Source organism: Suncus etruscus, chromosome 9 (assembly GCF_024139225.1).
Source record: "Suncus etruscus isolate mSunEtr1 chromosome 9, mSunEtr1.pri.cur, whole genome shotgun sequence".
Classification (NCBI taxonomy): Eukaryota; Metazoa; Chordata; class Mammalia; order Eulipotyphla; family Soricidae; genus Suncus; species Suncus etruscus.
The window spans coordinates 50,447,241-50,471,608 of NC_064856.1; the positions used below are offsets into that span (position 1 = coordinate 50,447,241).

At 45.8% G+C, this 24,368-nt stretch overlaps 2 protein-coding genes across 3 annotated transcripts in view; one reads left to right on the top strand and one right to left on the bottom strand.

Moving 5' to 3' along the window:
• FAM168A (family with sequence similarity 168 member A) overlaps positions 1–19,428 on the top strand; it is a 175,877-nt gene extending 156,449 nt beyond the window's left edge. For both annotated transcript variants that reach the window (XM_049780436.1, XM_049780437.1), the window contains 5 exons: positions 1,579–1,704; positions 12,915–13,057; positions 15,178–15,352; positions 16,120–16,250; positions 16,990–19,428. In XM_049780436.1, the coding sequence (XP_049636393.1) occupies positions 1,579–1,704; positions 12,915–13,057; positions 15,178–15,352; positions 16,120–16,232 (557 nt within the window). In that variant the 3' untranslated portion in view covers positions 16,233–16,250; positions 16,990–19,428. The remainder of the gene's footprint in view (positions 1–1,578; positions 1,705–12,914; positions 13,058–15,177; positions 15,353–16,119; positions 16,251–16,989) is intronic.
• The window catches only part of PLEKHB1 (pleckstrin homology domain containing B1), a 414,220-nt gene that overhangs the window by 197,214 nt on the left and 192,638 nt on the right, over positions 1–24,368 (bottom strand). The gene's annotated exons all lie outside the window — the stretch shown is intronic.

Sequence of the window (24,368 nt, forward strand, 5' to 3'; positions counted from 1 at the left end):
ATGATTTCCTTCTCATTTCTTAGCATCTGCTGTATATATTGCGGGCCATGAATACAAGCACAGGGTCTTCCCAGAACAGCTACATATTTACTCAAGGTTCAGCCAAAATAGTCCTTGACCTCCTCCTTAATTCCAACCCTGGAAGAACCAGGCATTCTTGTTACTTGGACAGACAAAAGCAGTGATGGAATCTTTATAGAGATCCTTGTCCCAGAATTGAAGTGTGTAGACAAACTGTCTTCTTGTATCACCCTGTTTACTTTATCTCCTTGTTAAAATGTGTCTGCTATATTCCACCACCACCAATGCAGTCCTACTTCGTGATAATATGCTTACCATCCCATACCCACGATTCCTAAGGCCTTACGTGAATGCAAAATACTGTTTCTTTTCACTATTAAAAGTATATGAAAGGAAATATTTTTAAAGTTAGGCACTTCCCCCCTTTGAAACCCTATTTCCTCTCTCCTTCCTCACAGGATACCATGAAGGTAAGTTTTTGATGTGTTTTTTTTTTTTGTTGTTGTTGTTGTTTTGTTTTGTTTAATTGTTCCCTACTTCTGCTATGCAGGATTGTCCTCCAAATTTCTCAAACTGAGCTTGAGTCAGCCTGGGCAGTCCTAGTGGATTCCAAACTGGCCTCATCTCTGTTTCATAACTACTTTAATTTTGACATTTATATTTTAAGGGTCTAAAGGTCATCTCTAGGGGCCAGAGATATAGTACAGGAGGTAAGGGGCTTGCCTTGCATGCAGCCAATCCTGATTTGATCTCAGCGCCTCATATAGTCTTTCAAGGTCACTCCTAAGCATAGAGCCAGGAGTAGCCCTGAGCTGAGTGTGGCCCCACCTTATATTTCCACCTCATCTTAATATGCCTTCTCTAGCATCTACATGGTACACTCATGTAGCACCTCAGCAGGAGGTGCAGGAGTGTTCCGGAGATTTGTCTGTCTGGCAGTGTTGTGAGTGCAGGAGGAGGAGTGGCCCACCTTCAAAGTTGCCAAAGCTGAGTTCCCTGTAGCAGAGATGACAGTCCAGCAAGCTTGTCAGGTGCTAGTTATTTTAGGATCTCCCTTTGAAAGCAACTCATTAAATATACCACTAGACTTTATATTTGTGTGTGTTTGTGTGTGTGTGTGTGTGTGTGTATGAGTGTCCAGACATAAAGAGTACTTATTTGATCTGACTCAGTACATAGTTAAGGTCATCAGGTTACTTCACATTAATGAGAAAGTGGCTAAGGAATGTCTGAGAACCTAAGGGCAGGTTGCCAAGCAGTAGGAGGCAGTATTCATGAGTATCTATCTTCATGGCTTCTTTAGTGTTAGTAGATAGAAAGTCATGACTCTCTTAGTATAATCTCTAGTTTTCAATTTCCACTCATTTAGAAACTCTTGTTAGCTCTCCTCCCAGCCCCTCATCCATCTTGAAAGGCTAAAGCTAAACCATCCTGTTTGTCTGAATAGAGCCCTTGGGTTATATGTTTCTGTGCAGCATAAGACCCTTGCTTTGTGTCTGTCATTGGTGGTGCCCATTTCTTATCTCTGTCTAATGCCTTTCTGTGTCTTCCCTTAAGCAACCCTGCTGATGAAACAGGCCTGGCCACAGAACTCATCTTCCTGTGGTACTGAAGGCACCTTCCACCTCCCAGTGGACACCGGGACGGAGAACCGAACTTACCAAGCATCCTCTGCAGCTTTCAGTAAATACAGTCTGTCTACTCCTTTGCTTGTTCCCTTTGGTTGGGACATTTTCTCTTAGGGAGAAAAAAGGGGACTTTTCTAACGGGTATTTATAAGTTGTTATTTTAAGATGTTTTCTTACACACACACACACACACACACACACACACACACACACACACACACACACTCACACTCTCTTTCTCTCTCTCCTCTCTTCTCCTCTCTCTCCTCTCTCTCTGTCTCTGTTTCTCTGTCTCTCTCTCTTTCTCTCCTCTCTTCCTCCTCTTCCTCCACCCCCCATGTTATCTACTTTATTGAGTACTCCTGGTTTGGGAAAGATAGGCGGCAGGGACTGAGTGGTTAGTGAAGGGATGACTACTGTGATCAGCAAGTTGCTTAAGAAATGACTGTTGGGGCTGGAGCGGTGGCGCAAGCAGTAAGGCGTCTGCCTTGCCCACTCTAGCCTAGGATGGACCGCAGTTCTATCCCCAGCATCCCGTATGGTTCCCCAAGCCAGGAGCAATTTCTGAGTGCATAGTCAGGAGTAACCCTGAGTGTCATCTGATGTGGCCAGGAAAAAAAAGAGAAAGAAATGACTGTTTAGGGGGCCGGAGCAGTAGCACAGCAGTAGGGCATTTGCCTTGCATGTGGCTGACCCAGGATGGACCTGCGTTTGATTCCCATTGTCTCATATGATCTCCTGAGCTAGAAGCGATTTCTGAGCTCATAGCCAGGAGTAACCCCTGAGAGTCACTAGGTGTGCTCCCATCCCCCCAGAAAAGAAGGACTGTTCACTATGTTTCACGTACACATTTTAAGGCTTGTGTGATCTTTGACAGAAAGAAAGTATTCTGACTCAGCACTATTAACATTTGGACCAGATCATTCTTTTTTTTTTTTTTTGAGATCATTCTTTTTAATGGGAGGTTGTCCTATGCTTTGTAGGCTGCTTAGAAGCATCCCTACTCTCTCCTGCCTGGATGCATATATGTCTGAACTCTGCTAATTATTTTTTGGTGAGGCAAAATGCCCCTTCTGTAAAAACACCCTGGAGCCAGGTGTATACATGAAAGGAGCATACAAACCATATAGCTGGGAGAGAGAGTTGAAAGGACTGGCTTAAAGCCCTAGCCACACATGGTCCTCTGAACATCACTAGGAGTGATCCCTAAGCAAAAAAGCACAGAGCCTAGAGTGGGGGTGGGGAGGCACACTTGGCAATGCTCAGGAATTACTCCTGTCTCTGTGCTCAGAAATCATTCCTGGCAGGCTCGGGGGACCATATAGGATGCTGGGGAATTGAACCCCAGCATCCTGGGGTAAGTCCTGGATCAGCTGCATGCAAGGCAAAAGCCCTACCACTGTGCTATCACTCTGGCACCATGCCCTTTATATTTTTACCACAGAATGGCTCTACCGGCTGGTCCGAGTGCAGTGGTGTTTACAATTAATTGATCACATCCAGTTACAGATTTCTTTGTTCTTTCTCCACTCCCACTGCTTCACTTGACTAGCCAGAAAAAAAAAAAAAAAGAATGACTCTACCAGGTAAAATGAAAGCTAAGGTTCATTTTGACTCCATGTGAAGAAGAGCTGTGTGTCTGTGGAACTGTGGGGAAGAGACATGGCTGGTTTGAATGTTGGGAGCCCTTCAGTTAACTGTGCTAGCAGGCTCTGGACAAGCCCTAGATGGATTGTTGTAGGTTCTACCTGATAGTCTGTGGCATAGAGAATTACCATTAATTTTTTTTAAATGTTCTCCTTACCTTCATTATCTCTAAATGTCATATGTTGAAAAACATGTTAATTATTGAGTCCTGGATGGAGAGAGGCCTTTCTCTGCCAGCCTGAGCCACGCACCTGCAATCCCTTCCTTCCAGATGGTGGGTCTTAGGGTGGTGGCGAGGAAATGATCCAAAGGTAGTCTAGTTTCAGGAGACATTAAGCTTTATTAAAGGCCCTAGCCAACAGGTGTGGCTTTTATGATAACTATTTTTGGGAGGGGTTTGGTTTTTGGTTTTTGGGTCACACCCAGCTCCATGCTCAGAAATCGCTCCTGGCAGTCTTGGGGGACCACATGGGATGCAGGGACTCAAACCGCTGTCCTTCTGCATGCAAGGCAAACGCCCTACCTCTATGCTATCTCTTTGGCCCCCAATCATAACCTTTCAAGCAGCCTCTCAGCCGACCTGACATCTCAACCCATCTCTATCCCTCCATGTTGCCAACCTCTCCTGCTCCTCCCTGAATCCTCTCTGAATCCCTTTCCTGCCCCTGAGACAATCCTTTTGTTACCTACCAAAGACCCCTCTCAGAAATGGGCAGGTATTACATCAGGTAAGGTTCCCCAGGAAGATGGGGGTGGGCTGATAGTCAATATCAGCTTAAGTTTATGTAGTGCTTTTACTTCTTGGAAAATAAACTTTCATAATCACTCATTTAATCTGCAGTATAATCCTGTTATTTGGCTTGATTTTTATTCTAATTTGACAGCAACCTAAAGGTATTTAACCATCCAGGTTGTGCCATCTAACTTGTAAACCACAGCATTAGGAAAAAATAACACTTTAATCAAGTTTCTGTCACTGAAATTTTTCATGAAATTAATTTAGTCCCTTAACAGTTTAAGAGAATTGGCAGCAATAGGGTGTTTTTTTCCTGAGAGCTCAAATGGAATTCCATTGACATAGATAGCATTATATATATATAAATGGACACTTCATATCTACACATTTTTATATCTACACAGGTAGATGCTGACAGACTCATATACCTTAGCAGAGAGGGGACCAGGGTGAGTGGCCAAAATTGTTGATCTAGACTCATTCTGTAAAATTTTAGATGGTCCCTGTCCATGTTCTGGCTCTGTTTTTTTTTTTTTTTTCCCCAGCTATCAGCTAGGGGACTGGTCTAGAGAGATCTCTAGTCCAGATTTTCCAGATTTTGAGACATCTTCCAGATCTACTCTAGATATGAGACCCCTGGTTCTGTCACTCAGTGCTACCCCAGTAGAAGCCTCTTACCAGTAGACAGAGAAACCTGTATTCACAAATCTTCAAATACTGAGTACTCATCCCTCCTGAGGTAACCCTTTCTTTCCAAAGTGAGCAAGTCTGTGAGGATTAAATGACTTTGCCTTCTACTATTTGAAAACTTCCCGAAGATCCATTGAAATACCAGGTAGCTATATCCTACCACTCATTCACAGAAAGGACAAAGATGTACTCCATCTCTTTGAAGCAAATACTCTATGTTTTGTTCATTTTGTTTTCGTTGCTTTTATTTTGTCTTTGTACCACACTTGGTGGTACTCGGGGTTTACTCTTACTCTGTACTTAGAGATCACTTGTGGTGTTGCTCAGGATACCATATGGGTTGCTGGAGACTGAACCTGGTCACATGTAAGGCAAGCACACTATTGTACTATCACTCTGGCCCAAATAATATTTTTAAACTAGCAGTGGGATTGACTGACTTCTTATACCCACCAGGGTTCCTTCTAGCATATGGACCCTGTAACTTCTAAAGCTACTTTGACTAATTCAGTTCAATTTTACCAACATTTGCTAAGCTCGCTTGTAATCAGGTCTTTCTTCTACTTTTTACTCTCCTATTCAGCTCTCAACAAGGAGACACGGGGGTCAAGGCAAGAATCAGACATAGAGTACAGTCCAGACATATAAATCTGTTGATCAATAAACCGATTAGTCTAAAAGGCATCCTTGATGGGAGGATCAATGCCTTTGAGGGTGGCAGGGACTGCAGAACAGGAAAAGATTTATGACTGTGCAGAGGATTGAAGAGAAAAGACTGAAAAGGTTTTTATCTTACTAATGTACACATTCTCTTTATTATCCTGTTTGATGGACCCTAAAATTACAATTAGAAACCTAAGGAAAAGAAGAGCATATAAGAAAGCTTCTTTCATAAGGCAGAGCTGGGACTAGGAGAAGGCAGATTTCTTATTCTCTCCTGTCCCTGCCTTTATCAAGATGGGGACACAAAGGCCAATAGACCAAATGCCCAAAATAGTACTGCAGAGACCTATAACTCAGAAAGGAGCTTTGCCCAGGACATAAGCTCTGAACTGGAGGCCCAGCTCTGCTTGATTTATAGTTTGATTGTGGGAACACCATTGCCCTGCTGGGCTCCAGGTGCTTTATATTAAATGAAGAGTGTTGAATCCAAGCCTTTTCTATCCTTAAGGACTTCCCTTAAGGACCAAGTCTGACCTTTAGACTTAGATAGAACTTCTAGGAAAGTTACATCTTCAGTAGGCTGAATCGTAAGTTTATTTGAATAAAATCTAATACTATTTTTTTTTAAGTTTTAATTTCTGGGCCACACTTGATGCCCCTCAGGGGTTACTCCTGGCTCTGAGCTCAGAAATCGCTCCTGTCAGGCTCGGGACCATCTGGGAAGTCAGGGATCGAACCCAGGTCCACATGCAAAGCAAACACCTTACCACTGTGCTATCATTCCAGCCCCAACTTTTTTTTAATTCCTCCCAGCTTCTTTCTCTAAATTGCACAAAGAAAAAATACATTGAATTTTGTGATAATTAAGGCAACCCCAGGGGTTTTCCAGTTTTCTTCCCGGGATCACCAATCAACTGTGAAAGTCCTTAAGTCCTTTCTCAGAAGAAGTCTTACAAGTGACCTTCTCACTGAACTGCTAAGGATTAGAATTTTAGCACAAAAATGTCCTCTGATTTTTTTTCCTGTGCAAATGAGGGTATTCCTTCAGAGAAGGATTAACCAGTGCTCAGGTAGGGAACCCAGGGCAATTTCTGTAGCTTCCTGACTTGTTCGGCAATTTGGGAAACCATTGTTCAGGGACCGAGGGTCCTTGCTAACAGTCAAACCCCACCCCTCTCACTCAGCATCTGTTTATGAACTCCTCTGTAAAATGTTTGTGTTGATCTTAATGATCTCTTACTCTGCAACTCTGCATCTCTCTTTTCAAATTGTGTGGATGAATAAGTAAGACCTTCTTCTGCAGTGGTATCTTTTCAGCTGTCAGGGGCATTTTTAGCTACTGATTTATATTCTGAGTGTGTCTGTGTCTGATTTCATAACATGAAGAAAAGGAAGCATTCTCAGACAAGGTTATTCTTAAATTGTGGAGGCCAAATTCTACTGCAGTCTCTTGGAGCCTTTGATTTTCCTCAGAGGGATCATCTCAACATTTTGTAAGATGGCTATCCTCATACCGCAGACTTCCCTCCCAAGAAAAAAATTCCAGAACACATTCTAAGAGCCTAAAGGAAAGTTGCCAGCATAAAAGAAAGTTGTTAACTTTAAAGAAAGCATAAAATCATCACTTTTAAGCCATCCTATTTTAGAATTTTATATTCCTGGAATCGTTTTACATTGGAATGTACCATAGAGGCAAAGGATAGCCAGGGTTTAACATCCTAATGTCAGACCAGTTTCTGCTCATACACACGTCACCCCAGACAAAACACTCTAGCTCTACAGTTATTGAAAAAGAATGACAGCTGATTTTTATGAAGAGTTTACAGGTGTGAAAGAATTGTACTGATGAAGTAGATTTTTTTATTATTCCAATTTGACAGATGCAGAGTTGGACATATTAAGCACTGGTTTATACCCAGGCAACAGATTTGATGCCAGCCTATCCCTATCTATTGTTTGGTGATACATAGCTTTAATATAGGAGAGACCTAAGGACAGGACTTTAAGGTTCACTGGTGACCTGCCCATATATGAAAGAGATGTTCTCTATACTGGCAGAATTTGTCTTCTTCGTTTTATTCTTTTAAATCAGGAGTTGGTTGCCAGGGAAGAGCATATACATACTTGCATGCAGGAGGCCTGAATTCCATCTCAGACACCACATGGTTCCCCAAGCACTGAGCTGGGAGAAGCCCTTGAACATTGCCAGGTGCCACTCCAAGACAAACTAAAACAAAAATCAGGAGTTGGCTGACTTTTCTTATAAAGGGTCAGATAATAGATATTTTAGGCTTTCCAGGACTAACTACCACTAAGAGCAGGAAAGCAGCCGCAGTCAGTACATTAATGCATGGGGACGACTGACTTCTGGTGAAACGTCATTTACCAAAATTACTGCAATTCTAAGGACTGTCTTTTGTCTGTTTCAAATGCTAACCATGTGGAGAAAAGTTTCTGAGGTAAAACAGATTTGGAAATAGTCTCCTGCGTATCCCTATCTTGGAGATTTTGCTTTGTTCTGTCATTTAAAAACTCCTCAGGGTCATGCAGTAAGAGACATCTAATGATCTCTGTTACATGTGCTGTCTCCCTTCTTTGTATTTTTTTCTTTTTCTTTCATTGGGGTTTTCCAAGCAGTCCTCTAGAGATACTAAGGGCAGTACTAGCCATCTGGGTCCACAGTTCACTGATGTCCCTGCGGGGCTTTTTTATTTTTATTGTCCCTTGTGGTCACTTCCTGTGTATTCCTGGTACATGAATGTCTTGAGAAACCTTTGTTTTACAGGTATGTAAACTCTGACTCCAGAATAAAGTCCTCCTTCTGCATGTCTGTTAACCCAGTCTCTCGTTGCCCAAGATTTTCCTGCTTCTGTTACCACAACACACTACAGTCTGAACTCTTGGAGGAATCTGGCCTAGACTTCTGTTCCAAACGCCTTACCTCCATGCTATCTCTCCGGCACCAACCACAGACATATTTTTTAAAAAATAAAATAAAATGTTTAATATCGATAATCAGACATATTTGATCACAGAATCAGTTTATAATAGAACTCAGGATCTGCAGGTAAAAGGATAAATGACTTTTATCCAGGGGAGAGGACAGGACATCTCTTGTTGCAACCCAGCAGAAGTTTCTACATACTGCTGAGTACCTGATGGGGCAGGGAGAGGCCCCACCAATGCTGAGAGATGGCAGCCAGATAGCATCATGCATTTATTCAGGCTTGGCAAGAAAGATCCCTTCAAACAGTTTTTTTTCCAGGCTAGAGTGATAATACAACAGGTAGTATGCTTGCCTTGCATGTAGCAGACCAGGTTTGATCCCTGAAACTCCATATGATCCCCAGGTTCCCTCCATCCTAGGAAAATTCCTTGAGTGCAGTCAGGAGTAAGCCCTGAGCTCTGCTGGGTGTGGGACACACTGTGTGTGTGTGTGTGTGTGTGTATGTGTGTGTGTGTGTGTGTGTGTGTGTGTCCGTCTGTCTTCTGTCTGTCTGTCTGTCTGTCTCTCTCTCTCTCTCTCTCTCTCTCTCTCTCTCTCTCTCTCTCTCACACACACACACACACACACACACACACTCTGACACCCCTACGGTAGAGCATTTGTCTTGCATACAGCAAACCTGGGAAGAACCCAGTTTCGTTTCCCAGCATCCCATATGGTCCCCTGAGCCTGCTAGGAACAATTTCTGAACACAGAGCCAGGAGTAACCCCTGAGTGCCAACAGGTGTGGCTCAAAAACAAAAAGGGATAGTTAGTCTTAGTTTGTAGCCTTCTAACATTTTTTTTTTTTTTTTGGTGCAGGGGGCTCACATCACATTCTGGCTCTGCACTTAGAAATTGCTCCTGGCAGGCATGGGGGACATATGGGATGCCGGGAAAGCCTTCTAACTTAACAAAATAAATTATTGATGATAGTCATAGCAAATTAGGGGAAAGCTTGGACTGAAAACAAGATCTCTTCTCTTTCCACACATCATTTTTACGTTTTGTCCCCAGTTCTTTGCAGTAATACCATCATGTTGCTGAAAGGTCTTTGAGGAGCTTTTTTGTAGGAGAAAGACCCAAGACAAAGAGACGTTCAGTGACCTATCAGCAAGGCAGGGTAGGATATGGTTCAAGGAAAAGCACCAGCATTGATTATACTGTGTGACTCCAATGGCAAGATCTCTCTGTGCCTTCAGCTTAGAAAGATGTTCCTCAACGATGAGTCTTTTCTGAGCCCAGGAGCCCTTCTATAAAAGAATTGAGATGGGGTCACTTGAGGAAGTGATTACTTGAGTTCTATCAAATAATTTTATTTTTTAATCTTGTAATAACAGTCTAATTTATAAGACACACACACACATACACACACACCATGGGACACAAGTTCTCTCTCTTTAGAATATAAAACCATTTGTTTGAATGTTAATTGTTTGCTTAGTGGCACCTAGCCTGTCTGTCTCAGCCCCAGCTTATGTCCACTCTGTTGAGATACCAACATGGCGTGGACTTTGATCCCTGATTTCATACTTCAAGCAGAGGGAGTCCTCCATAGGCCTCATGAAAGATGTGGGTGGAAGCTCTAGAGCAAAGTTTCTCAGATTCCCAGAAGAGGAACTCTGCATGGGGCTATGTATGGGTTTTCACCTTCAAACTTGGCAGGAGGAAGAGAAACATTGTGGTGGAAAGTCTAAAAACAGAGAAATACGAGGAAAAGAGAGCAAGGGGGAAAGTAAACCAAAAAAGACAAAGCAACTAAAGATACCTTGGGATGCTGAGTGACAAGACAAAAGCAAGATGGTGCAATGCAGAATAAGCAGCTGAGGGTCTCTCATCATGCATGCATGCCTGTCCAAGGTGAACAACCTCCTCACACTGTCCAAGATGCAGTATTTTTTTGTTTTTATTTTTGGTTTTGGTTTTTGGGTCACACCCGGCAGCGCTCAGAGGTTACTCCTGGCTTTACCCTCGGAAATCACTCCTGGCAGGCTCAGGGAACCATATGGGTTGCTGGAATTCGAACCATCATTCTTCTGCATGCAAAGCAAACACACTATCTCCATGCTATCTCTCTGACCCAATGCAGTATTTTCTTTCTTTCTTTCTTTCTTTCTTTCTTTCTTTCTTTCTTTCTTTCTTTCTTTCTTTCTTTCTTTCTTTCTTTCTTTCTTTCTTTCTTTCTTTCTTTCCTTCCTTCCTTCCTTCCTTCCTTCCTTCCTTCCTTCCTTCCTTCCTTCCTTCCTTCCTTCCTTCCTTCCTTCCTTCCTCTTTCTCTCTCTCTTTCTCTCTCTCTTTCTCTCTCTCTTTCTCTCTCTCTTTCTCTCTCTCTTTCTTTCTTTCTTTCTTTCTTTCTTTCTTTCTTTCTTTCTTTCTTTCTTTCTTTCTTTCTTTCTTTCTTTCTTTCTTTCTTTCTTTCTTTCTTTCTTTCTTTCTTTCTCTCCTTCCTTCCTTCCTTCCTTCCTTCCTTCCTTCCTTCCTTCCTTCCTTCCTTCCTTCCTTCCTTCCTTCCTTCCTTCCTTCCTTCCTTCCTTCCTTCCTTCCTTCCTTCCTCCCTCCCTCCCTCCCTCCCTCCCTCCCTCCCTCCTTCCTTCCTTCCTTCCTTCCTTCCTTCCTTCCTTCCTTCCTTCCTTCCTTCCTTCCTTCTTTCTTCTTTTTTTTTTTTTTTGGTTTTTTGAGGCCACACCCGTTTGATGCTCAGAGGTTACTCCTGGCTAAGTGCTCAGAAATTGCCCCTGGCTTGGGGGGACCATATGGGATGCCGGGGGATAGAACTGCGGTCCTTCCTTGGCTAGTGCTTGCAAGGCAGACACCTTACCTCTAGCGCCACCTCACTGGCCCGATGCAGTATTTTCTTAAGAGCTCAGCTGGTCCTTGGCCAAGAGATAATACAGCAGTTACGGCACAGAGTTTGATCCCAGCACTTCATGGATCTCCACACAGCTTCATATCCCCAGACTCTGGTAATTAATCATAGTCCTAGTTGACCAAGAATGGCTGGTGGAGTCCGCAGGCCTCCAGAGTACTGTTTGGGAGACAGCCCTTTGGTCAGAAAAAATCAGCTGGTCCTAGTCTTATAGTTTTCTGTGGGGAGTTTTTTGGGGTGTCTTTGGTTTTTTTCGATTACTTTATTTAAATACTGTGGTTTATAAGGTTGTTCATGATATAGCTGGGTTTTTTTCCCCACAGTTACAAAGTTGTTCATGATTGAGTTGCAGTCATACAATGTACAACTCCCTTCACCAGTGCACATTTCCCATCATTGATGTCCCCAGTTTCCCTCCTGCCTTCTCCCCGACTTGCCTCTGTGGCAGACATTTTTCTTCTCTCTCACATGCTCTCCCTTTTTTTTTTCTTTTAGATACTGTGGTTTGCAATACTGTTAGTCAGGGGGTATCATGCGTTGTAATGGCCCCAAACACCATATCTCCGCTCAGGGAAGGTGGGTCTGGAGTAATGGTCAAGGCAGGGAATTAATCCAAACAAACTGAGGGTGAAATTTGAGTAGCTGAGTAGCAGTCTGTGTCATCAAGGAGAGGGAGGGAGGGAGGGCAGGAGGAAAGGAGAAAGAGGAGATGGAGGGAAAGAAAGAGAGAGACAGAGAGAACTGTAATTTTTATTGGGTACAGAGAACAGTCCTGGGTGGAAAGTAAGGACATAAGGCCTATCCTGGGCCAGTCCTGCCCAGGTTTGCTTGAAAAATTTAAAAGTATGAAAATTGAGGCCAGAGAGATAGCATGGAGGTAAGGCGTTTGCCTTGCATGCAGAAGGATGGTGGGTCGAACTCTGGCATCCCATATGGTCCCCTGAGTGCTGTCAGGTGTGACCCAAAAACCAAAAAAAAAAAAAAAGTAAGAAAATCTCTGTTTTGGGCAAAACTAAGTTGTGAACAAACAGATACAAAGAAAACAGGGATGATCTTTGTTCAAGGTGAAACCAAGTTGTAAGTTGTAAATCAGCCATGCATATCACTTTATCTCCTATCAAGATCCAGGTCTTGTCCAGAGTGATCAGTTCCAACTATCGTTGTCCTAGTGGTCCCTTCTCTGCCCTAATTGCACTCCCTCGCTATTTGTGGCAAGCTTCTTACCATGGACTAGATGTCCTGGACCTCATCTCGATTGTCTCTGTATATTATTACCATCTTTTTTAATCTTTTTTTATTTTATAAATAAGTACAGTAATTCTATATTATCCCTCTCTGACTCATTTGGTTCATTATAATACTCCATATCTATCCATGTGTAAGCAAATTTTGCATTGTGGTTTTGGATTTCGAGGGCATCTAGCCTCTTTGTTTATAGGTAGGAACCATGTGGTCCAGAACATTAAAATATCAGAGTCACATATGCAGCACTGAGAAGCAGGACTAGGGAGCTGCCTTGAGGCCGAACTCCGAGGGAGCCCTATTATCTATCTGTTGCTTGTATTTCTAGCCCAGACTCAGCTCATCCTTGCTGAGGAGTCATGACTGGAACCTGCTGGCTTCTAACACTGTTCTTCTATAAACTAACTGGAAGTCTCTCTTATTGCCTTCGTACAGGATATACTGCAGGGACACCGTACAAGGTCCCGCCGACCCAGAGTAATACCGCTCCACCCCCCTACTCCCCATCACCCAACCCCTATCAGACGGCCATGTATCCAATCAGAAGTGCCTACCCCCAGCAGAATCTGTATGCCCAGGTAGGTATATGCGGATGCCTGGGCCCACCTCTTCAGCAGGTAAAGAAGAGGGCAAGGTGGGAAAGGGTGGGTGAGTGTGTGGTTCTGGCACAATGGATCTGTAATTTGTGTCCTAGAAACACTAGCCCTGAGTCGTGCCCCACATTCCATCACTGGGCTCTTTATGTCGGGGGCATGAGCTTTAGAAACCATCTAAATTCACCTTTCTTTTTTTAAGACTGGTGGGGAACTGAGAGCCAGAGGAGGAAGTGATTTGTCCAAGGTCACACAGGCATTGTTTGTCACTAATGGAATTATATTTGTCTTTATCCCTGTTTCCCATGTTATCCTTCCTGGATAGAATCTGTCAGCTGAACAGGGCCAGGATGTATGTGTGCAGATTCTGACACCAATTCCTGGTGTGACCTCAAGCAAGTTACGCTCTTTCTGTCTTAGTGCCCCTGGGACTCAAGACAGGCTCTTCAAGAATCCTTTGTGCACATTGATAAACAGCTGTATTGGGGCTGGAGTGGTAGCACAGCAGTAGGCATTTGCCTTGCACGTAGCTGACCCAGGACAGACGTGGGTTCGGTCCTCAGCATCCCATATGGTCCCACGAGCCAGGAGCAATTTCTGAACACAGAGCCAGAGAGTAACCACCAGGTGTGGCAAAAACAAAAACAAAAACAAAAAACAGCTGTATTGGGGGTACTGGAGACATTGCAATAGTACAGTATTAGGCAGTATATCTGCCTTGCATAGAACTGTCTTGAATTCGATCTCCAAGCTCACCAAGAGCGATCCCTGAATGCAGAACTAAGAGTAATTCCTGTGCATCTCCAGGTATGGAAAGAAAGATGTATTATAAGAAAGATGTATGTATATGTATTTGTTTTGTTTTGTTTTACTATATAGCTTTTTAAAAAAATTTCTATTTCAGTAATGAAGTCATGTTTTTTGTTTGTTTTTGGGGCCACACCTGGCAGTACTGAGGGGTTACTCCTGGCTTTGCGCTCAGAAATCACTCCCGGCAGGCTCAGGGGACCATATGGGGCACCAAGAATCGAACCCAGGTCCATCCCATGTCGGCCTCTTGCCAGACAAACACCCTACCACTGTGCTATCACTCTGGCCCTGAAGTTATGTTTATAGTAGTGTTAGTGCTTATGCTTTTGGTGAACCAAGTTACTATGCCTCCACCACCATAGCCAGATAGAATGTCAGATTTGTTGAGAGTAAATTGAGATTCATTTTTCTTGTTGATGATTTGTCCTAGATCACCCCGGGCATCCTTGCACTCTGTGCTTTGACCTCAGCAATTACCCACGTACATTCCAAAAATCTAGTCATTATGAGTAGAAATTTCTGAAAATCCTAGGACCAGATGAAGCAGGGCCACCCCATCTTATTGGCTAGGATCACAGGTTGATAGACCTGTATTGAAAAATATCCTGGGTCTGTAGCTCGAAGGAGCAGCTCTAAGCATGACCCAGACAGTAGTATAACACAGACAGAGCCTTCTCCTCATCCTCACTGTCTTTCCTAAAGGGAAGAACTAACTCCTCATGGGCCTATTTATGGCCTCCAGTGCAGCAGCATTTGCAGCCATATAATCCCCTACCTGCTGTGTCTGTACAGTGTATTGGGGTCCACCAACCCCATCCACATTCTTTTGGGTTAACTGTGCCTTTAAATTTTAGGCAGCTTATGAGGCCTGGAGCTTCATGTAATTTATTTATAAGTTATAAATATTTGAAAACATCAAAATCAGTGTTTTGGAGTAGAGCTATTATTACCCAGAAGTAAGACAGGACAGAGTTGGAATCTTCCTTCGCAGGCCAGAAGCTGAGTCCAGCACTGCTCATTGACGAGGAGGAAGTTATGCAGAGGCTCAGCTGGGGCCTAGACCATGTCTCTCTGAGCTAGTGTTTCTCTGACCCTTGCCCTTTGGGTCTGGGAAAAATGGGGTGACTCTCTTTTCCTCATCTTGCATCCTGTCCCACTTCTCCAAACCCCTGAGTGAGGACCAGAGAGAATGCTCAGTGGGAAGAGCGCTTGCTTTGCATGCCACATGACTGGGTATGTTCAGGGATTACAGAACAAACCAGTAGAACTGAGTAACGTTGGCCTCTTTCCTGCAGGGAGCCTACTACACACAGCCAGTGTATGCTGCCCAGCCCCATGTCATCCATCACACCACCGTTGTCCAGCCCAACAGCATTCCCTCCGCCATTTACCCGGCCCCTGTTGCTGCCCCCAGGACCAATGGTGTGGCTATGGGTATGGTGGCAGGTACCACCATGGCAATGTCAGCAGGTAAGGACAGGTTCTCTCTGTTTCTGTCCTTCAGGAACTCTTGAGAGATTGGAGCATAGTCTAATTGCATTCTGCATGAGAACTCTCCTACCAAGCGGTTCTGGGAAAACAGAGAAGGTCCCGCTAAATCTGCCGTTAAGGCTCAACAAGCTGAGTACAGGCTTTGAGAGAGGAGACCCATATTCTGGACCCAGCACTGCAGAACCTCCTCAGCACTGAGCCAGGAATAACCCCAAACTATAGGGTGTGGCCCCCAAATAAAAAATAAGTAAACAGGGGCTAGCAAGGTGGCGCTAGAGGTAAGGTGTCTGCCTTGCAAGTGCTAGCCAAGGAAGGACCGTGGTTCAATCCCCAGGCGTTCCATCTGGTACCCCCAAGCCAGGGGCAGTTTCTGAGCGCTTAGTCAGGAGTAACCCCTGAGCATCAAATGGGTGTGGCCCTAAAAACCAAAAACAAAATAAGTAAACATAAATTTGGAGATAAGGTGGATGAGCTGCTGTTTAGTTCCTGGAGACCAGATGGTAGATGGGACCAGGGTCCTACCCTTAGGAACAACTAGGTTAGTGGGAAACTAACACTCATCATCATTGTGTTTGTGCAGTAAGAGTGGAGTATGCAAGAGTAAAGGTCTGATGAGGAGTTACTGCACTGGACAGCTTTCTTATAGGAGCTGTGCCAGCAAGCCTGGCAGGCGGGGTGGGGGACTGAGCTGTGCTCCCTTTAGCCCTGCACCCCCCTCAGGTTTACTCCTTTCTTTGGATCCTCAGGAACCCTGCTAACTGCTCCCCAGCATACTGCAATCGGGGCACACCCTGTCTCCATGCCAACATACAGGGCCCAAGGAACCCCTGCATACAGCTACGTGCCCCCACACTGGTAAAGCCGTCTGTCCATCCAAGTGAGTGGGGCCCTGCAGGGGAGGGAGATGCGCAGGCAGCTGCCATGCTGCTTCAGATATAGCACGATCACTATGCACATGGTTGTCCCTAGACTCATGGTCTGGGACACTGATCCCTGTAGTAGCTCAGGGAAATGAGTGTGGCTCTAGTTTAAAAGTAAGTGCAGATTTCCACGCAGCTTAATCAATAAAAAGGAAGATGGAGAGATATAGTACAGAAAGTAGGGTGCTTGCCTTGCAGGCAGCTGACCCAGATTCAATCCTCGGCATTCCTATGTTCCCCCAACACAACCAGGAGTAATTCCTCTGTGCAGAGCCAGGTGTACCCCCTGAGTATCACTGAATATGACCTTAGAAAAGGGGAGAGGGGACTGGGCCTTGGACTCCTAGCCAGAGGCTGAGTGCTTTGCTCTTCACTGCCTGGCCTCAAACCACCCTCCCCTGTGGTCTCAGTATGCACAGGAAATTTTCAGTCGGATATTAGCAAGATCTCCCCCACCCTCTCCCTTCACCATCCCCAACGTCTGCGCTGTACATTCTACTGCCATTGTGGACAGAGCTCCAGGCTCTCACCCTAAAATCCTCCACCTTCCTCTTCATCTCTGGGCCCTGGGCAGGGAGCAGCATCCCCACTGGGAAGACTGGGCTCAGGGTAGGCTCCTAAGGGGAGAGGAAATCTCTAGTAGCCTCCTGGCACAGCCTCCAGTTTTTCACTTGCTATTTGTCCCTGTTCCCCCAGATCTGGAGTCACACATTGTATGCAACTACTCAAGTCTTACACAGGTGCTGGAGCACCCTAGCAGCACCACCTCTACTTGCAAGAAGAGAATGGAAGTGCAAGGGTCACTTTATGCATCTTTAATGGTTTTGGTTTTAGTTTTGGTTTTTGTTAAAGCTGCTTTTTTCTAATACCATTCTTCTCCCACCATCACCTTTTGGCCACTGCCCTTCCAGTTCTTGCCCTCCTCTCTTTCCTGACCAGGCATATCCCCTCAGTTCTTTTCTTCCCTGAGTGTATAGTCCCTCAGAATCCCAGTCTGGGCAGGAGAGAGTGGGGTGTGTTGCAGTGGTTCAGCAGAAGACTCTGTTTTTCTTAGCCCAGCAGGCAAACGCGGCCCCATCCAGAGTCAGCAGTCTGAGCCATGGAGCAGGCCACGTCGCCTCTGGGGGATTCTTTGATTTTGATTTTTCTTCAGTGAGATTAGTTTAGGACATGCCATGTCCTCCCACAAAATAAATGTCTTCTGAGAACCATCGCAACAGAACTACCTGCTTGGATAGGAATGTTCATAGCAGCTTAACACCCCAGATTGAGATCCTGGGAAAACCAGAATCTTATTTTGGAAGAACTTAGGGGTATGGGGGGATAGGGCCTGAGGAAAGAAGAGGGGAGAGGTCCTTGTCTGCTTTGGTTTGTAAGGTCTTTGGCCACATTGTTTGGGCCTGGACCCTCTGATTTGCACAGTGATGTTAACTGATCTGGCACTTCCTCAGAAGGTGGTTTTGACCTCAGACCTGCCAACAGCTTCAGGGTGGTAGGTCCCAGCCTCCCAAAGCCTTGGAAGGCTGGGTGCCCGTGTCAACCATAACTGGCTCCTGAGCCTTCGTGGACCCACTCTAATGAGGAGCTTCCTCCTGATGAGAGTGGGGAACTAGCATTTCTCTCCTCCGTATGTCCTTCCCATGCCAGAGCTCACCTACTGGTCCTTGGGGCTGACAGCCAAGCCAAGGCCTTGATTACTTATGCTATCTTGGCCAAAGTGAAGGTGCCACATTCCAGGTGGGTGCTGGCTGCTCTGAAGGTCAGGATAGTGAAGGAAAAGCAATAGCAATAAACATTTCATAGACTCATAGACCTGAAGGGACCTTAGCAATCATCTCATCCTTTCCCCTGTTTGACAGCTAAGGAAATGGTGGCCCAGAGAAGAGGAAAGGCCTTCCCTAGCTCTCCCGTAAATTAGCATTCAATGCAGCCTTCCTCTAGGGGCAAATGGCCTACAAAAATGTAGCTCCGGATGGAAGGGCTTGTTTTTTTGAAAATTAAGTCAGCAGCGCCCACACCTGGTGAGCTCTGGAACTCTCTGGTCTTTTGTTTCTGTTCCCCACACACATGGCAGGGATTGAAGACTGGGCAGAGGTCTCAAGGGGCAGGTGGCAGGAAAAAAAATTGCAAATGAAGAAATAGCATTATGGGAATTCTGTGAAGATATCTGGATCTTTCACCCTGGCCGCAGCCCCTGGAGAAGGGACAGGCAGGCCGGCTACAGTGGAGAAGCCCTGCATGTAGGATGGCAGCACTCACCCAGATGGTCAGGACAAGGATGGGGGCCCGGGCTCTATGGCCTCTCGCTGCCAGTACTTCTGGTGGGGCAGGGGTACTGAACAAACAGGATCGTTGATAACATTTGGAACTTTAAAAACAAAAAAACTTTGTATCATTTTGAGTTCATGAAAACATGGACATATCCCTACTCCTACCTCCGTGTCTCCCTAAAGGAGGGGGGAAAATTATCAGGAAACCTTTGGGCTGGAAGGACCTCAGAGGCTGTCTGACTGTATCTGGGAAGGCAGAGCCCATCAGCACCCTCAGTCTACTCCCAGGAATTGGGGCCCATCTACTTGGGTTTCCAGGGAATTGCAGGACCAAGAGGAGAAAACCTCAGCCGTTTTAAACGGTCTGTTCTGGGGTACTGAAGAGGCTTCATTTTTAAATATTTTTCCAGTGTTAATACTTCCCTCCCCACCCCAATACCTTCTCCTTTTCTCTGGTTTTGTAAGGATGGATGAAGGTGGTTTTAGATTATGTCATTCATGTTTGAAAAAAGCCAAAATGATAATGGTGGTCATAGGAAATCTTTGCGTTCATCATGTGCTTCATAGATTTCAAAGCACTTCACGGGCTTTAGACAGTGCCGTATCCATTTGATAATGAGAAAGCTGGGTCTTGGCAGCCCAAAGTGAGCAGAATGCTGGTGTGAGAGAAACTTCACGGCCCTGGCATCTTCAGGAGGCTAGGAGGGGAGGTCTCAGAATGATGAACAGCCTTTTCTTTCTGCACAAGTGACCCCTTGTATCTCACAGCTCTTAAAGCAGTTCACATTCATTGTCTGGCTTAACCCTACACAGCCCATGATTCCTCCTGTGAGATTGGGGAAGAAATAAACATTGTAGAAAGGCAGAGTGATTTGTCAGTAAAAAGAGCTAAATCCCCATCTGCCTGCTGTCCCGTTCCTTCCACACTGGCCCTCACCCTCCCATAGCACTGCCTCATCTGATTTCAAGTTCAGAGACAGGCCCCAAGGCAGGGGAAGGCTGTGGTGATGGAGAGTGCTACATTGGAACCCTTGCCCTCTTGCTTTGACTGAGATCCACAAGCCTGGCCAAGCTTGGGGGTCATTGCAAAGGGGCTGAGCTAAGCAGAACAGGTGAGGTAGTGGGTACTTTTATAGGAGTTTGTCACAGTTGTCTGTGAATATTGTTGGTCTCATCTAAAGACTGAATGGCCCAAGTCAGGCCTGGGAGAGGGCCCTGTCATTGTAGGAAGACCATAAGCCAGCATGACAGCTCTGATACCAGCCTATTCCTCAATCCCAACTCTACTGCTTCTCCCACTACCATAGCCCAATGGGCAGGATTCACCATCGAGGTCAGTCAACGGCCAGCCTGGAGCCCCTCCTCTCCTGCCAGACTCTCTTACCCAGCCTAGAAAGTGGGAAGCACCCTAAAATGAGAACTTGAAACCTAATCCTTCTGCCATATAACACCCCCCAACCAATTTCATTTTTCCCCTTGAGACAGAATAGTTAATTACTGCTGCTCCCTGTTCTGGCAGCCCCCTAAGGTATCCCCCTCCCCAAATGCTGAAAAGGACACGCACGTGTCTAGTTTTGTCCTTACAGAGTACTTAGATATTGCCAAAATTCTTGTTTTGTAGATTAAAAAAAAAACCAACAACAAACCCCAAGTATCAGAAGGCTTAAGAGATTTGCCAAAGGTCTCACAGCTCAGACAGAAAGAGACATGATTTGAACCTTTCAAGTCCCCTATTCTCTCTCTCCAGATAACTCCGCCAAGACCTGGGAATTCTGTGCCCCTAGCTGAGATATGGGGTTCATGAGGGGTCTTTGGGACCCAGAGCCATTTCCAGCTAGCAGGATAGGAGCCCCCCACAAAGGCCTGTCATATAGAACACCTCAAGGTCATGGTGCCAGCACTCAGATCTGTTTCAGGGCAGCCTTTGTACCCCAGCTTTCCCAACACTGGGCCAGCACCTTGAACTGGCACTCTGAGGGGACCTGGGGCCACTGATGCCAGTGCCTGTTAGCTGTCTGTGAGTGAGGAGGGCCTAAAGATTGTGACCCTCCTAAATCAAGCCCAGGCAAGCTGTCTGTTGCAGATGTGAAATCTTCATTCCCAGGTACCTGCAAGGGCTTGATTTGTTCTATGTGGCCTTCAAAAAGATGTCAGCTAGAGCAAAAAGTAGGGCAGGCCCTTGGTCAGCAAGTTCTGCTGCCTCACTGTGCAGACAGCCTGGCTTGAGTCCCAGAGAGGCACTGGCTGTGCTTGGGTCTTGGTGATGTTGGCACCAGCCTTCAAGCTGGATCATAGATGTGTTCCCTTGGCATTCTGCCTCAGTTTCAGTGGAGTGAAAGAATGTGGAAACTGTATTTCCATTCGGCATGCCACTCAGTGCAGGACCCAGCTACTTGCCAAGCTTGGGACTCCAGCGGAACAGATAGGTGGAAGGTGGGGTGTGGACTCCTTATTAGGTGTACCTCTAGGGGAATACAGGCCCAAATGCCCTCCAAAAGCAGAACCTCAGGAGAGGAAGCCCAGCCAGGCTACTCATCTGATTCTGCTCCCACACTTTGTGAGCACAGCAGACTGGTTGCAAGCTTGCCCTTGACCTGCCATCTTCCAGTTGTCTAGAAAGTTTGTTTCTGAAATTAGACAAGACAGGGCCCAGCCATGAGAATTCCTAGCAGGCCAGCTTTAACATTCCATATCCAGCCTTGCCTGAGCCAAACTTGGGTCCCTCTCCCTCAGTTTCCCCAAAGGGTTTTCTGCCTTTCATGCTCTGGAGTCCAACCCCGAGGCCATTGTAGTGCCTGTGGGAGGAGTGTGTGCCTTCCAGAAGCAAACAGAACTAGGCCTTTGTAGTTTAAGGACCAAGCCTGAGTAGTTGAATGGTGGAATCACTTTAGGGCCTGACCCCTGCCTGACCAGCATCTTGAGGCTCCAGTCAGCCTTCCTCCTCAAGCCTGAGGCAGAAAAAGGCAGGAGAGGCTGCCCAGAGAGCTCACTTGGTCGAGTTACCAGATCTGCAGGGAGATTGAGCTCCTCCTTAGCGAAGGGGAAGAAAGACCCAGCCTGGAGCAGCTGGGAGTTGTCTGTGATGCCCTCACCCCATTCCTGACTCAAGGAATCCCTGTTTCCTGTCACATGACAGAAACCTATTCTCATGGCATGTAACATCCCTGTGAGAGCGCTGTATATGATTTTGTATTTTTTAATTCATTTTAATCTACAGGTTGGAATCTAATTTTTAAATTTTATTGGAACTCACATTAAAAACATTTAAAATAATAATAATAATAAACTTTTGACTGGTGTCTTCCAAGTAGTTTGACAAAGAACTTATAGGTGTTTTCAAAACACAGTCTGGAGTATAAAGATTGGAAAGCCCCATGGCCTCGCTTGTGTGTATGAAACGTAAAACTGGTTTTGTTCTGTTGTTTTGGATTCTTTTGGGTTTTTGTTTAGTTTTGTTTTGAAGATCAGATAGTGATCACTCTGAAAGATTGAAGCCAAGAATTTGTAACTATGGTATTTACTGTAAGCTGTAGAACACTCAATAACTATTAAAAAAATGTTTCCCAAAAAAAAACCAAAACAGACTGATGGTTCTTGGAGAGAGGATACAAGACCACTCCTGAGCTCTTGCTTGCCTCACTGCTGCTCCAGTTGGTTTAAGACAGTTCATCGGATACCAATGCTACCTGTCCCTACAGGCCACATGGGGCCGCCCTGGATTTTTCAGCATTGGTAAACTTGGGCAGTGTGGCCTTCAGTGCCTCAGTTTGGAACAAGCCATGAACGAAAACAACGAATACCAACTGCCACTGTCCTACTCATGGGAAATTCTATCTGTTCAGCTCCATATGGAGAATTCACTCTCAAGCACCATGATAGGTCCTGTGAGCCCTAAGCACATGAGTGAGCAGCAGCAGAAGTACCTGGGCCTACGTCAGAGAATTGCTGCAGGAGCCAGGAGAGCTCAAGGTTCATGTGCAGCCTTTGTGCTCAGGAGGCCTGAGTGGGATCACTGGCACACATTATTCCCTGAGCACGACCACTGTGCCCCGAACTCCAACTCCCTCCCAAGAAAACAAGAGGCCTGTGAGGGGAAGAGTTGGAACTCACATCTGCTGTGTGCCAAAGCCCAAGCCTCACATGCTCTGCTGCCCTCCCAGAGGTGAAGCATAAATTGGCTCTAAGTGTCTGCGTTTAGACAGAAGCTAGGAGAGGTTCGATGGCTTATGATCCCAGACATTGTAGGGAGGTCAGAGTTTCTCAACCCAGAAGGTCAAGTGCTGTCACTTTTACACTGATGGGCACTTTATTGTCATCCCTTTGGGTCATGGTATTTCCCTGATACAGACAGCTTCTCCCTGGGTAGACACTATGCCGCCATGCCCAGGGCCCGGCCCTCCTGCCCGAGTTCCTCATTGGAGGCAAATAGGCCACAAGTCAACCAGCTCCTGCCAGAGCAGTAATAAAAACTGAGCACCTCAGGACTCTATCCCATTGACCTACTGTCTCTGCACCTGCCTTTGCTGCAGAGAATACTCAGATGAGGGCAAACCACACAGGCACTGCCATAGAGGGATTCTCCTAGGGACTGAGCTTCCTCCAACCAGTAAAAGGAAGGCCCAATACCCTGCCTTTCTGATGATCAGTGTCGCTCAGAACTCTGCTCACAGCAACATGTCTGTCCCTGCCTGTGCTGCCATAGTTGACAGGAGCAAACTAGGAAGGGGCATTTTAGGGAAGCAGTGGCCTGATAGCCAAGGGCATCAATTCTTGAGAGCAGCTGTTTTCTCAATTCTTGAGAGCAGGCCTGCACCACCCTCAAGGCGCAGTGGTCCTCAAACTATTGTATTTGTATCTGTTTTGTTTCTTCATTGCAAAATAAGATATATGCAGTATGCATAAGAATTCGTTCATAAGTTTTGTTTTTCCTATAGTCAGACCCTCCAATGGTCTGAGGGACAGTGAACTGGCCCCGTTTAAAAAGTTTGAGGACCCCTGCGTGACCTCAGGAAGTAGATATCAGGAACAAACAGGCTGGTCTGAAGGGGATTGGTGCTTACTATCTCTGGGGCCCAACACCAGTGGGGTACATGCCTGTCATCTGTGTGCCTCACGGGGTGTCTGCAGACCAAGCCAGACCTCCCCAGGGAGAAGAGGCTGGAGAGCAGAAAGTCCACTGCTCCTCCAAGGGCCACCAAGTTTCAGAAGCCAAACAAGCTGCAGCTGAACAGGGACCCGGGTACAGCCTGATGACATCCAGCACATTTCCTCAGATGCACTAGTAATGCCAGCTAATCCCTCAACAGACCTGTTCTCAACTTTGGTAAATTTAGGTGTTCACAAAAATGCATCTGGTGTTCTCCTTCCCTGTTGCCTTCCCTCTGCTTGTCTGGGGACGAGCCTCATCTCAAGTTCTTGTGGGCCCTTTCCTTTCTTGCCCACCAGAGAAGCCTAGGAGATGCCATTGGGGATTAGGGGAGGTCAAATCTCCAAGGCCATCCCTTTAGCTTCTGCGCAGCTATTTTCAAATGTAACTCCTCTTCTTTAAATCCTAGGATCAGGGATGTGACTCAATGGTAGAGCACATGGGTAATTCCCTGATTCCGTTTCTGGCACCATATACCTGTCCAAAGGAACCGCCAGGAGTGGCCCAAACTTAAAAAGATCCTAGGGCCAGAACAATAATAGTACACTGGGTAGAGCCATGCATGTGGCTGATGTGGGCTTGATCCCTATACGTATATATGTGGTCCCCTGAGCCCCACCAGGAGAGCTCTGTGCAGAGGAGGGATTGCCTTAAGTCCT